General features: G+C 43.6%; 1 protein-coding gene across 9 annotated transcripts in view; it reads left to right on the top strand.

Annotated features, from left to right (window-relative positions):
• Syne2 (spectrin repeat containing nuclear envelope protein 2) overlaps nucleotides 1–12434 on the top strand; it is a 297565-nt gene that overhangs the window by 128293 nt on the left and 156838 nt on the right. For all 9 annotated transcript variants that reach the window (XM_075947894.1, XM_075947893.1, XM_075947890.1 and 6 more), the window contains 10 exons: nucleotides 1453–1611; nucleotides 1992–2153; nucleotides 3395–3496; nucleotides 4821–5021; nucleotides 6000–6171; nucleotides 7020–7132; nucleotides 8087–8289; nucleotides 9314–9433; nucleotides 9524–9815; nucleotides 11066–11217. In XM_075947894.1, the coding sequence (XP_075804009.1) occupies nucleotides 1453–1611; nucleotides 1992–2153; nucleotides 3395–3496; nucleotides 4821–5021; nucleotides 6000–6171; nucleotides 7020–7132; nucleotides 8087–8289; nucleotides 9314–9433; nucleotides 9524–9815; nucleotides 11066–11217 (1676 nt within the window). The remainder of the gene's footprint in view (nucleotides 1–1452; nucleotides 1612–1991; nucleotides 2154–3394; nucleotides 3497–4820; nucleotides 5022–5999; nucleotides 6172–7019; nucleotides 7133–8086; nucleotides 8290–9313; nucleotides 9434–9523; nucleotides 9816–11065; nucleotides 11218–12434) is intronic.

The following is a 12434-nucleotide window of genomic DNA, read 5'->3' as shown; positions in this document are numbered from 1 at the left end:
TGTAATGAGATCTGGTACCTTCTGGCCTGCAGGCAGAACATTGTATACAAATAAATAAATAAATCTTTTAAAAAAAGAATTTAGTAGTGACAGTTTCACTAGGTATCTTAATTTATCCAGAGTATCATCAGAGCTAGAAATAAATCCTTTTCCAAGTTGGTAGCAGGTCACTTGTGTTTGGGCTTTACTGCTGGGCCTGTGGCTCCCCAGAACCCAGGGTCACCCGCTGCTCCTGTCCCAGTGAGCCCCATGCAGTCATGAAGATTGTAGGAGATCTCTCTGTTGCTAACAAAGAGGGCATTCCAATTCCCGTGTTCATTTTCTGTAAAGCTGAGCCAGCCAAATCCCCCAGTCGCCCGTCTGTGTTGCTGGCTTCACTCATCCCCGCTCTGGATTGCTGAGGAGAACAGCATCTTTTGGACACTAGATGTCATTATTTTCTATGAATTTACATGGTAGAAAGGAATACACCATGCTGTTTGCTCTATGACCTTACATCGCGATGATGCCTCTCCCAGTGGCTCTTGAGCTTTAAGCCACGGGGCTGTCAAGCTGTCACCAGCATGATGTGTCGTCTTCTTGATGCATTTGATTATTAGAAAGTGGTTTTATTAAACTTCCTATTTATTTTTAAATGATTTTTAATTAATTAGTTTTGCCTCCATGTATGTTTGTGTACCACTTTTATACCCACTGTCTGCAGAGCAGTGGTTCTCAACCTGTGGGTCACGACCCCTGGTAACTTATGACCCTTTCACCAGGGTCGCCCAAGACCATCAGAAAACACAGATTTCTACATTACTATTCATAATAGAAGCAAAGTCGCAGTTATGGAGTAACAATGGAAATAATTTTATGGTTGGGGGTCATCACAACATGAGGAACTGTATTAAAGGGTCGCAGCATCAGGAAGGTTGTGAACCACTACTGTAGATGCTAGAAGAGGCTGTCAGATCACTTGGAGCTGATGTTACAGGCAGTTGTGAGCCACTATGTGTGTGCGGAGACTCTAACCAGGGTCCTCCAAAAGAGCAGCTGTTAACTGCTGAGCCCGCTCTCCAGCCTAAGTAAATCTTTAAAGGGAAAAGTAATTCCAACAAGTGTCCATTGGGCAAGCAGAACATTTCCACTTGTGCTGTGATCTGTTTTGTTCATTTTATATTTATCTATGTAGAGAATGGGCGCACATGGATGTTGGAGAACACAGGTGAAGGATAACCTGTGGAGGAGGGAGGGTCATTTGTCCTTTCATCTCGGGGTCCTGGAGATTAAACAGAAGACTGTGAGGCTTGGCAGCAAGGACCTTTCTTTACTAATCCATCTTGTTGGCCTTTATGGTCATTGTTTAGGTTGAATAATTAAAAAAAAATAGAATTGTCATTCCACTCGCTTCTCTTTGTATGTATGTTTTGAATATGTCGAAAATATATTTTTGCTGTTTTTTTTTAACAGGTTGAAACTGTCAAAGAAGAATTCAATGAACATTTAGAAGTTGTAGACAAGATAAATCAGATTTGTAAAAATCTACAATATCATCTAAATAAAATGAAAACCTTTGAAGAGCCCCCGTTTGAGAAAGAGGCTAATGCTATTGTGGACAGATGGCTGGATGTATGTGATAAGTTCATTGACTAAAAATTCTGTTTCATTGCAAATTGATATTAGGGGAGAGCATCTTTAGTATTCTTATGATACTGAAAAGTTAAGCTGGCATTCTTTGTAATAAAAAAAAGAGTAATATGTTATTTGTAACTTAGGAATTAATTTCATCTCAGAGTTAGACATTAAGCCTTCCAGATGTGTGTGTGTGTGTGTGTGTGTGTGTGTGTGTGTGTGTGTGTGCGCGCGCGCAAGAGAGAGGGCAGGCAACATAAGATATGAAAGCATGACTCACAAATTGGCCACTAAGGGTAGACTTGATTTTATTTCAAAACAAGTGACTGGAGCAATGTTCTCCACACTGTATCCATCATTTCTACAACTGGCTGCAGGTCAATGAGAAGACAGAGGAATACGGTGAGAATCTTGGGCGAGCGCTGGCCTTGTGGGACAAACTTTTCAACTTAAAAAACAGCATCGATGAGTGGACTGAGAAGATCCTTGGGAAGCTGGAGTCACATCAGCTGACCGCGGAGGACAGAGAAAGGCTGGAGGTAACTCAACCTGGCTAAGGCAGGTGCCTTGCCCACGCGCCCTCGTTTGCTTTGTTTGTTGCAGCAGAGTTGAAAAGTTCCGATGAGATAACATATTTCTTTCACTATCCCCCCGAGAGGGCTCTGAACTCTGACGATTGCCCTGTGAAGTCCAGGCAGATGCTTGCAGATTCACAGACACCCAAGGCCTCTTGTGGGCACAATGACCCTCAATGAGGAAGAATTGCAACAAGAAGAGAGCTGGGTTTTAAACATTGCTCTCAAGTTGGCATTGGGAAAGGATCTGAGCTGCCTCTTTTAGCTGTGGGAAGAACTGCTTCTGTCTCTGGGCTAGCTCAGAGGTAGAGTGTGTACCTAGTATGCTTGAGGCTCTGAGTTCAGTTTCTCACACCACAGTTAGGAATTCTTCTGGTTACTTATTTGTTTAATGTCATTAATTTGCACAGTGCTTTACTAGGTCAGAAAATATCTAAATGCTGGCATTAAATGTGATTCAATGGAGTCTAAAAATATGTGTGTATGTATCTAATGCTTCAAATCTCATTGTCTCCCAAATTCTTGTATTTTATTCAATTTTTAATTTATGTATATTTTTACATGTTGGGAAAAGGTTTTAAAAATGTGACATTGATTTCTCATTTCTTGGGTCCTTAGGACAGTATAAAGTGAGTCATCTCCAAGGGTCTTAGAGATGTGTCTTTTTTTTTTAATTTTTTTTTTTCAAGACAGGGTTTCTCTGTGGCTTTGGGGCCTGCCCTGGAACTAGCTCTTGTAGACTAGGCTGGCCTCGAACTCATAGAGATCCACCTGCCTCTGCCTCCCGAGTGCTGGGATTAAAGGCATGCGCCACCACTGCCCAGCTGAGATATATCTTAAATTATAGGTTATTTGAAAATGTGAAGTCAAAATTAAAAACAGCTAGCTGATGGGCCAGATTCCAAGTGGGCGCATGCTCATTCAGAATTTATACATGAGTAGCCAAGACATTGGCCATGTTTTTCAACCTACACACAGCCTCATGGCACAAGTCTAATTCTTCCTGTTTTCTTGAAAGGAGAATGCTTCCCTTGGTTGTCATTTGCCTCATCCCTAAGGCACTTGGGTTTGTTACTCCCCGGAACATTAAAAAACGAACTATTAGAAGAAGAGTATCTTCAAGTTTCTGTACATCGACTAATAATCACAGGTGCCTGAAAGTAAGATGAAATAAAAGGATTCTTCTTTAAAAACTTCTGTTTTAGGAAGAGTTAAAAGTCCACGAGGAGCAAGCTTCAGAATTTTCCAGAAGATTGGCTGACATACAGTTGCTGCTTCAAAGTAACGAGAAGCCACTTGAGCTACAGGTATGGGAATTTCGATGCCAGTCTCAATGGAAGGTTCTCCGTGCCTCCCAAGACAGCATCCATAATCCACGCATTCTAAATTTAAGTAGAAAATGAAATTAGAATGATTACCTATGTACTGCAATTAAAATTTAGAATCAGCGTAAGTGGTTGCGTGGTCCGCATCCAGTGTGAGAATATTGCGCTCTTGCCTTCTTCTCCCCGTTTGCCCTCTTACTGGCCTGCTGTGTGCGGAGAAATGGTGGCTGTGGTAACCATGTAAACTGACAGTGGTTTTCCTATGTGTGTGCAGGGAGGAGAATATGTCTTGAACGATTTCCGTGTCATTCATTAACTGCTAGGTAGAGACAGAAATTGCCTCGGGTGCGATTTTTCCGTTGTGTGAAGATATTTAATCTCAATATCATTTGGATGAAAGGTCATAGTGTTTACACATGACCTTCTGGACAGGCTTTGCGGGTGGCATCTTGTCTGTGCAACTTACTGGTTTTGTGATCCTGGCCAAGTTGCTTACTCTTCAGTCTGTGTACGAGGTGCTCACCACCTGCTGGACACATCATCAGTGCTGGCCAGTGATGTAGGATATGCTTTTAACCCCAGCACTTGGGAGGCTGCAGCCGGAGGATCATGAGTTTGAGGCTAGTGTGGACTATGTAGTAAGATCCTGTTTCTAAACAAGACAAGACTATTTAATGTTCTCTATACATTTTAATCTTATTTATGTGTTTCAAAATATGTTTTCTTTCATGCTGTAAGAATTCAGTTTGCATGCTAGATACAATGTATTTGGGGAGAAAGATTCCAATTATTGTCTTAGAAAATGTCTATTTCTATTTTCTTCTTTTTCTCTTTTTGTTCTAGTTTTGTTTTTCGAGACAGGGTTTCTTTGGCTGTCCTGGAACTCACTCTATAGACCAGGCTGGCCTTGAACTCACAGAGATTTATCTATCTGCCTCTGCCTCCCCGAGTGCTGGAATTAAAGGCATGCACCACCACTGCCTGGCTATTTTTTTTTTTTAAGACAGGGTTTCTTTGTGTATCCCTGGCTGACCTAGAACTCACTCTGGAGACCAGGCTGGCCTCGAACTCAGAGACCCGCCTCCCTCTGCCTCCCTCTGCCTCCCTCCTGTTGGGATTAAAAGCATGTAATACCACACCGGCCTTAGTTCTTGTTTTCTTTTTTTTTTAAGGCAGTTTTAGCGAATGATAAGAACATATTTCACTCTGGGATGAAGCGTGTCAGCTTGCTCTGCAGTAAGCAGTTGCCCAAGGGCCGCTGAGATGGAGCTTCTTACAGCAGGTGTCGTGTGTTTTGTGATTTCAGGTCATGGAGTCCTCCGTCCTGAGCAAGATGAGAGATGTAAAAAGGTTCATCACAGGAGACTCCAATAGCTACGTGCCCAGTGGGAACACAGCTGAGCTGAGGGAGGATCTGGACCAAGCCAAGACCCAGATGGGGATGACTGAGTCCCTCCTGAACGCCTTATCTCCCTCCGACAGCCTGGAGATCTTCACGAAGCTCGAGGTACCACCCAGCCACCCCTTTCCTGTGTTCAGAGCTGTTGTTACACTTCTTTTTATTCTTTAAAATACATGGTACTAGTGAGTGAACCTAGTTCATGTTATGCAAGCGCCCCTACCACTGAGGTTTCTTCCCGCGCCGCTAACACTTTTAGTGATTTTTGGCCTTCTGTACTTAGTGAAAATAGGGAGTCAGTTTCTAGGGAGGGAGGGAGGGAAGGAAGGGAGGGAGGGATGGAGGGAGGGAGGGAGAGAGGGAGAGAGGGAGAGAGGGAGAGAGGGAGAGAGGGAGGAAGGAAGAAAGGAAGGAAGGGAGAGAGGAAGGAAGAAGGGAAGGAAGGAAGGACAGAAAAAAACCTGTATTGTGGGCCAGTGAGAAAGCTCAGCAGTTACCCCAAGCCTGATGATCTGAATTCAGTCCCCTGAAGTCACATGACATTTCACATGTACACAATGGCACACACATGTGTGTGACACATACAGGTCAAATGAATACATGAGTGTAAAAGAGGAAATTGCCTTGTACTATAAATCAACTATGGAATAGAAACAAAGTCACTCAATTGAAAATTGTTTGGAATTAAAAAATAATGAAAACCTCTGAAGTCTGGGAGATGGCTCCGTTGTCAAAGCCCTTGCTGTGTGAGCAGAGGGACCCAAGTTCAAATCCCTGGCACATCCAGGGTTTTGTTGTTGTTGTTTTAAGCCAGCAGGGGGAGCAGGAATGAGGCAATACTGGCCAGCTAACCTAGCTAGTCAGTGATTGCAATAAAAATAACACTAATGATGAGGTACAGAATAACCAAAGAGGGTATCCGAGGTTGGCCTCTGGCTTCCATGTACACGCACACACACGTGCATACATACATGTACACACACGTACTTACATGTGCACACAGACACGAAGACAGCCAAGAGTTCATGCGCTGTGGGTGAAGCGAGCTGGTGTCAGGATGCAATGACTGGTCTGTTCTGTGTGCAGGAGATCCAGCAGCAGATCCTCCAGCAGAAGCACAGCATGACAGTGCTTGAGAATCAAATCGGGTGTCTCACTCCAGAGCTCTCTGAACTGAAAAGACAGTACGCAAGTGTCAGCGACTTATTCCACACCAAGAAGAGCGCTCTGCAAGATCACTTTTCCACGTTCTTGACCGGTGAGTGTCATGTGTCTCAGACTTTGTTTCTGGCTATCTTGAAATAGGAAGCTGCTCATGGCCCTGTGGGTCCAAAGACCAATCTAAATTTGACTAATAGATGGCTTACACGATCTGTATTTAAAGGAGTAATATTTTGGTAAATCCTTTGGGGCAAACACTGTTAGGGTCTGGTGTAAGTGATATCCATTTCTTCCAGCCTCAAATCTGTACTTTGTAGTCACTGGGTGTTGGCCAAGGCCACTCATTCAATCCTGGCAGCCCAGACCTGAATAATCACACAGAAACTATATTAATTGCTATACTGTTTGTCCAATAGCTTAAGCATATTTCTAGCTAGCTCTTACATCTTAAATTAACCCATTTCTATTAATCTATGTATCACCACATGGCTGTGGCTTACTGGGCAAAGTTCTGGGGCACATCTGTCTTCTCCGGCAGCTACATGTCATCTCCCTGACTTTGCCTTCTTTCCTCTTCTGTCTGCTTGCCTTGTTCTATTCTGCTAAGCCACTGGCCAAAACAGCTTTATTCGTTAACCAATAAAAGCAACACATATACAGAAGGACTTCCCACATCAAGTGAGGTCGCGTGGTCCATGTGTCAAGGGAATGCCTGTGAGCATGCTGCCCTTGCAGGTGTCTTTGGATGTCCCATGTGCTCGGAAAGGTGTTGGTTCCAAAAATATATCTTATCACTTTCTATATTCAATTGCTTCTCAGCACTGGGGTTCAGAACACATCATGGCTTTGTCTGCTGTGGAAAACAAGTTCCTAGTCTCTCATCTATCAAGGTATACGACATCCTGTTTGAATGAGTATACAGAACTCTTTTCTTTTCTCCTACAGACCAGTGTAAGAACTTTAACGACTGGTTCAGCAACATCCAAATGAACCTTAAGGAGTGTTTTGAACCACCAGAAACAAAACTGAGCATGGAACAAAAGCTGCAAAAACTTTCTGTAAGATACTTCTGTCCAAACGTACTAAACTAAGCTGTTTGAGAGAAGTTTCACAATGTTGTCTGGGCTGACCCTGAGCCCTTGTGTTTCTGCAATTCTCCTGCCTTTCTCTCTGACTCCAATAACTGGGCCTCCTGCCTTTGTTTAAATATTAGGCTTTTTGGTAGCTCCAGAAACTTCCCTTTAACTTCTTTAATTCCAGGCTATCAACACCCATGGATGCTTAAGTCCTTGCTTTAAAAATGGTGGTGTGTTTTCATATGCCATAACAATATTCTCCCAGATGATTACTGCCAGTCTGTTTAGCAACCTTGCTTGATTGGGGCCTCATTCCCTGTATTGATGTCCTGTGTACTTAGAAAGGTGTTTTCTAAAATACATCATACAGCTCTCTATATTTAATTGGTCATCAGTACCGGGGTTCAGAATGTATCATGGCATCACTTCTCACCTTTATTTTTGCTCATTTCATGGGCTTCAGAAATGATGTCAGACGTTGAAACTTGTGAATCTGGGCAAAAGTAAAGGGAGAATAATCTGTTCAGTTTCACATATGGATCAGCAGATGGAAGATGGAAGAAAATATTTATGAGACGTGAAGCATCACCAAGATAGGAGATGTTAGCTTTCTCCGTCTTGTTCCTGTGTGAACATCATAGTGGTACTGCATTATTTATGCTAGATGTAGGCCCCAGAAAGTCAGATGCCAATGCAGAGACGCACATGCACACACGCACGCACGCACGCACACACACACACACACACACACACACACACACACACACACGAGCTATCGAAAAATGATCTTTCATTGGAGTCAGCCACGTCTTCCTAGCCCTTCTGGAGGGGCAGTTGGAAAGAACAATGCATAAGTACAGGTTTGCAAAAATGCCAGGGGTGGCAGACGCATTTTGACTTCATCGTAGATATAATGGATTTCTTGTGTTCCTTAAGGATTTCTTGACACTAGGAGGAGGAACTAGTCAGATCCAGCAGGTGGAGACTGTCCTACAGCACGTGAAGATGCTCCTACCCAAAGCTCGTGTGAAAGAGCTTAATAGCTGGCTTGGCAGTCAAGAACTGGAGTTAGAAAACTTGGAGTCGGCATGCCAGGCCCGAGCCAGGGAGCTGACAGACTCCCTGAAGCAGCTCCTGAGGTAGGAAATAAACAACGTCACCTAAAGATACTCTAGTAATGACTTCTAGCTCACCATGGACAGCATATGCCAGGATATTCAGTGCATACAAATCTCCCAAGTGAAGTAGGTTCCTCGCTATCTCTCGGGAACTGGTTCTCGGGATCCCCGTGGGTGCTCAAGCCCTTTTTGTAAATTGTGTGGTACGTGCAGTACTCAATGCATATTCTCCCATATATTTTATTTAAATCATCTGCAGATTACTTAAAATAACTGATGCAGTGTACGTGCTATATAAATTGTTGTTATACTACGTGTTTAAGGAATGTGGACGAGAAAGAAAAAAGGCTTCACGTACATTCCAATGCAAACACTATTTGTTGTCAAATCATTTTGATCTGTTGTCATTTGGATTCCGTGGGTTTGGAACTCACTCATGCAGAAAAGTAAAGCATACATTTAAAAATACTTATGTGTTTGCCTACATGTATGCTTGTGCACCATGTATGTGCCTGGGATTCATGGAGACCAGAAGAGGATGTCAGATCCCTGGGAACTGGAGTTATGGATGGTTGTGAGCTGCCATGTGGGTGCTGGGAATTGAACCCAGCTCCTCTCAAAGAGCAACAAGTGCTCTTACCTGCTGAGTGCTCTCTCCAGCCTCCCTGCCCCTCTCCCCACCGGTATAAAATCCCAGACCTCACAGCAAGCATTCTACCTTTGAGCTGTACTTCCCAGACACTGACTGCACTTCTAAATGCAGGTTCAGTGCTGGGAATAGAAAACTTGACGGCAATCTTTGAGTTATCTAAGATGGCAATGGTCCAGAGCAGAGTCCACTCGTTGTTTCTGTCGATTTCCTGCATTTGTTTGGTTCTTTTCCCCTATGAATTCTATTGCAATCTAGGCAATAATTATTCAAGTTTGGATATGTACGTAGTTAAGGTTTGAAAGAAAAGCAGTAACAATCTAGTTGGTGTATTGCCGTCCTGTCTTTGATGTGGTCATCTTTCCTTATGTCCCAATCTGTGAATTGGTCTTGCAGATTGGACGATGATTGCAGAAGCCTAAGTAAGTGGTTGACTAATCAAGAAGAGAAGTGGAAGGAAATGGAGCCGTTGGGAGAGAAGACAGATCTGTTTTACCAAGCGCTAACTAGGAAGAGGTATGGCGATCTCGATTGAAACGTATTATTTGGTAACATGCTTTTTCCACTGGGCACCGCTAAACTGACAGTGGTATTTGGAAATTACAGGGAGCAGTTTGAGAGTGTGGCCCGGATGAACGACTCTCTGAAGGAGCATGGGCTTACGGGAGGAGAAGAGACAATCAAAGAATCAACACAACTGATTGATAGATACCAGACTTTATTGAGACAATTACACGAAATTGAGGAAGAGGATAAGTCGGCACCCGCCGAAGACCAGAGCTTTAATGATCTCGTACATGATGTAGCTCACTGGATAAAAGAGATTAAAGAGTCCCTTATGGCTCTAAATTCATCAGAAGGCAAAATGCCACTCGAAGAAAGAATCCAAAAAATAAAGGTATAACCGTGGAAACCAAATTTGAGAGGTCAGAGTGAACTCTCATTTTGCAAGCTTCGGAGGCGAACTGCAACAATTCCTTTCTTAATAGAAACTAAGATCATGGGGGGATGGCTGAAGCAATTCAAGCCGCTGAGCTTAAAAAATGACGGGTGGTTATGGATCTAAAATTAATTTAATGCATATGAAAGAGGAAATGTATGGCATTCTCTTCAAGAGGGCAATGGTCAATTATTCATCATCCCTTGTAGCAGGTAGAAAAAAGGCTCTAGTCAGAGCACAGCAAGGGGGGAGGATGGGAGGATACAAAGACATCCATGTCCGGAGAGCCGAAGACTCAGCAATGTGGAGTGCAGGGCTGGAGAGGAATCGTGGGAGTCGGTAACTGGGCTCATAAAGCCTCACAGGCTACACAGTGGGTACAGGAGAATGAGGTTTCTCTGAACCTGCCTCTCCATCCAAGAGGAGAGTCACTAAACATGACTCGTTAAAACCTGCCAGGAGAACAGTTCAGGTGTGTGTTGGGGTCCCCTCGGTGGGGGCATCCTGGCAGGAAGAAGCCACAGGGAGTAATGAGGTACAAGGGTTTGGTGAGACTGAGCGCTGGAATACGTCTCCAGACACCGTTTTAGCTGACTGTCCTGAGTAGTTGCTTCCAAGACAAGAACTCTATTTAATTGGAGCAAAGGAAGGAAAGAGAACTGGGAATTGGTAGGAAGGACAATTTTCCTATGGGAAGCCACAAGTCTCTCCTCAGATATGTGCCAATAACTGTTAAATTGTTACCTCTGACCCTCCACATCAATATTAAGAAGTGGCCAGGAAGGAGAATTTGTGGAGGTTTTTGAAAGTCAAGGGTGAGCAGGAATGTAGTTAGTTCAAACTATCATGTATTTATTAAGAATTAACTGTGTAGCCGGGCCAAGGTGGCGCACGTCTTTTAATCCCAGCACTTGGGAGGCAGAAGTAGGCAGATCTCACTGAGTTAGAGACCATCCTGGTCTACAGAGTGAGTTCCAGGACAGCCAGGACTGTTTCACAGAGAAGCCCTGTCTCAAAAAACAAACAAACAAACAAAAGAATCACCTGTGAAGGAGGGGTGTGTCTCCATCTTTGGAACATCTACAAAAATGAAAGTGTTATTATCAAATAGACTCTACAGTTAGTCTCATGGAATAAGTCATGAAAAGATTTCATATCTGATATCTGGAAGTCACCCAGATGAAGTGATAGCGCCTTTGTACTTCCAGGAAATCATTTTACTGAAGTCTGAAGGAGACGCCAAAATCCAAATGGTGATGAGAGAAGCTAAACACTGTGAGGCCCCATTGGTTCAGGAGACCCTTACGGATCTCAGCAGCCAGTGGGACAACACCCTCCATCTAGCCAACACATATCTAAGGTAAAAGCTGCCTGCTTTCCTTGCTCAGTGAAGCCATAACAAGTGTTCTGCCTGCCAGCTGGGTTTGGATAAAGTATCTACTGAGAGATGCTACAAAGGGACCCACTGTGGAGTAGGCCTCCAGGAGAATAGAGAGGCTGCGGTCGCTCTGTGGCCCTGTGTAGGGTTTTGCACTGATCCCTGGGGCTCTTAGCAATAGATTGATTCTGTCTTTCATCTCTGCTCCTGTGTTAAATCCTTCCCCTGACAGTATCCATGTGGGAAGACTGGAATAACGAATCCTCTTCTTCTAAGAAATCCTTAAATGTGTAAACACTGGTAAATAGTGGCTGAATCCTATAAACATATTTCTAGTGAAGATTCTTTTGGATGTGAACTGTGTGTGTGTGTGTGTGTGTGTGTGTGTGTGTGTGTGATAACACACACGTAGAGATTAGAGGGTAACTGGTAGCCAGGTTCTTTCCATCATGTGGACCCTGGGAATTCAACTCGGATCATCAAGCTTGACCGCAAGCAGCTTCACCCTCTGGGCATATTGCTAGTTTCTCTTGTGAAGATTCTTCATATCATCACTTTAAAAACCCTGTATAATATTTTTATTATTTGAGGATTTTATGCAATGTATTTTGATCATATTTGCCTCCTAGTCCTCCCCAAATCCTCCCAAGTCCACCCTTTTCCTGCCCATCCTCTCTCAATTTCATGTTCTCCTCTCCTCTCCTCTCTTCTCTTCTCTTCTCCCCTCCCCTCCCCTCCCCTCCCCTCCCGTACCCTCCCCTCCCTTCTCCTCCTCTTTTCTTTTCTTTTTCTTTTTTAAATATAATTCCCAGAGTCCAATTTGTGCTGTCCGTTTGCTCATAGTTATGAGGTAGTCCCCTGGAGTGAGGTAGACCTACCAGGAGCTACACCCTGAAAGAAAACTGACTGCCCCCCCTCCATCCATCAGCTGTCAGGAGCTCTTCAGTTAGGGGTGGGGATCATGAGCCCCTCCCCTTTTACGCTAGACTCTGGTAGATATACATATATATATATATATATATATATATATATATATATATATATATATTTAAGTATTTATTATGTATGGAGCATTCCTTCCATGTATGTCTGCAGGCCAGAAGAGGGCACCAAACCTCACTACAGATGGTTGTAAGCCACCATGTGGTTGCTGGGAATTGAACTCAGGACCTTTGGAAGAGCAGGCAATGCTCTTAACC

The sequence above is a fragment of the Microtus pennsylvanicus genome, chromosome 14 (assembly GCF_037038515.1).
Source record: "Microtus pennsylvanicus isolate mMicPen1 chromosome 14, mMicPen1.hap1, whole genome shotgun sequence".
In the NCBI taxonomy this organism is placed as follows: domain Eukaryota; kingdom Metazoa; phylum Chordata; class Mammalia; order Rodentia; family Cricetidae; genus Microtus; species Microtus pennsylvanicus.
The sequence above is the reverse complement of the archived record's forward strand: the minus strand, read 5'-3'. Positions and strand labels throughout refer to the sequence as shown.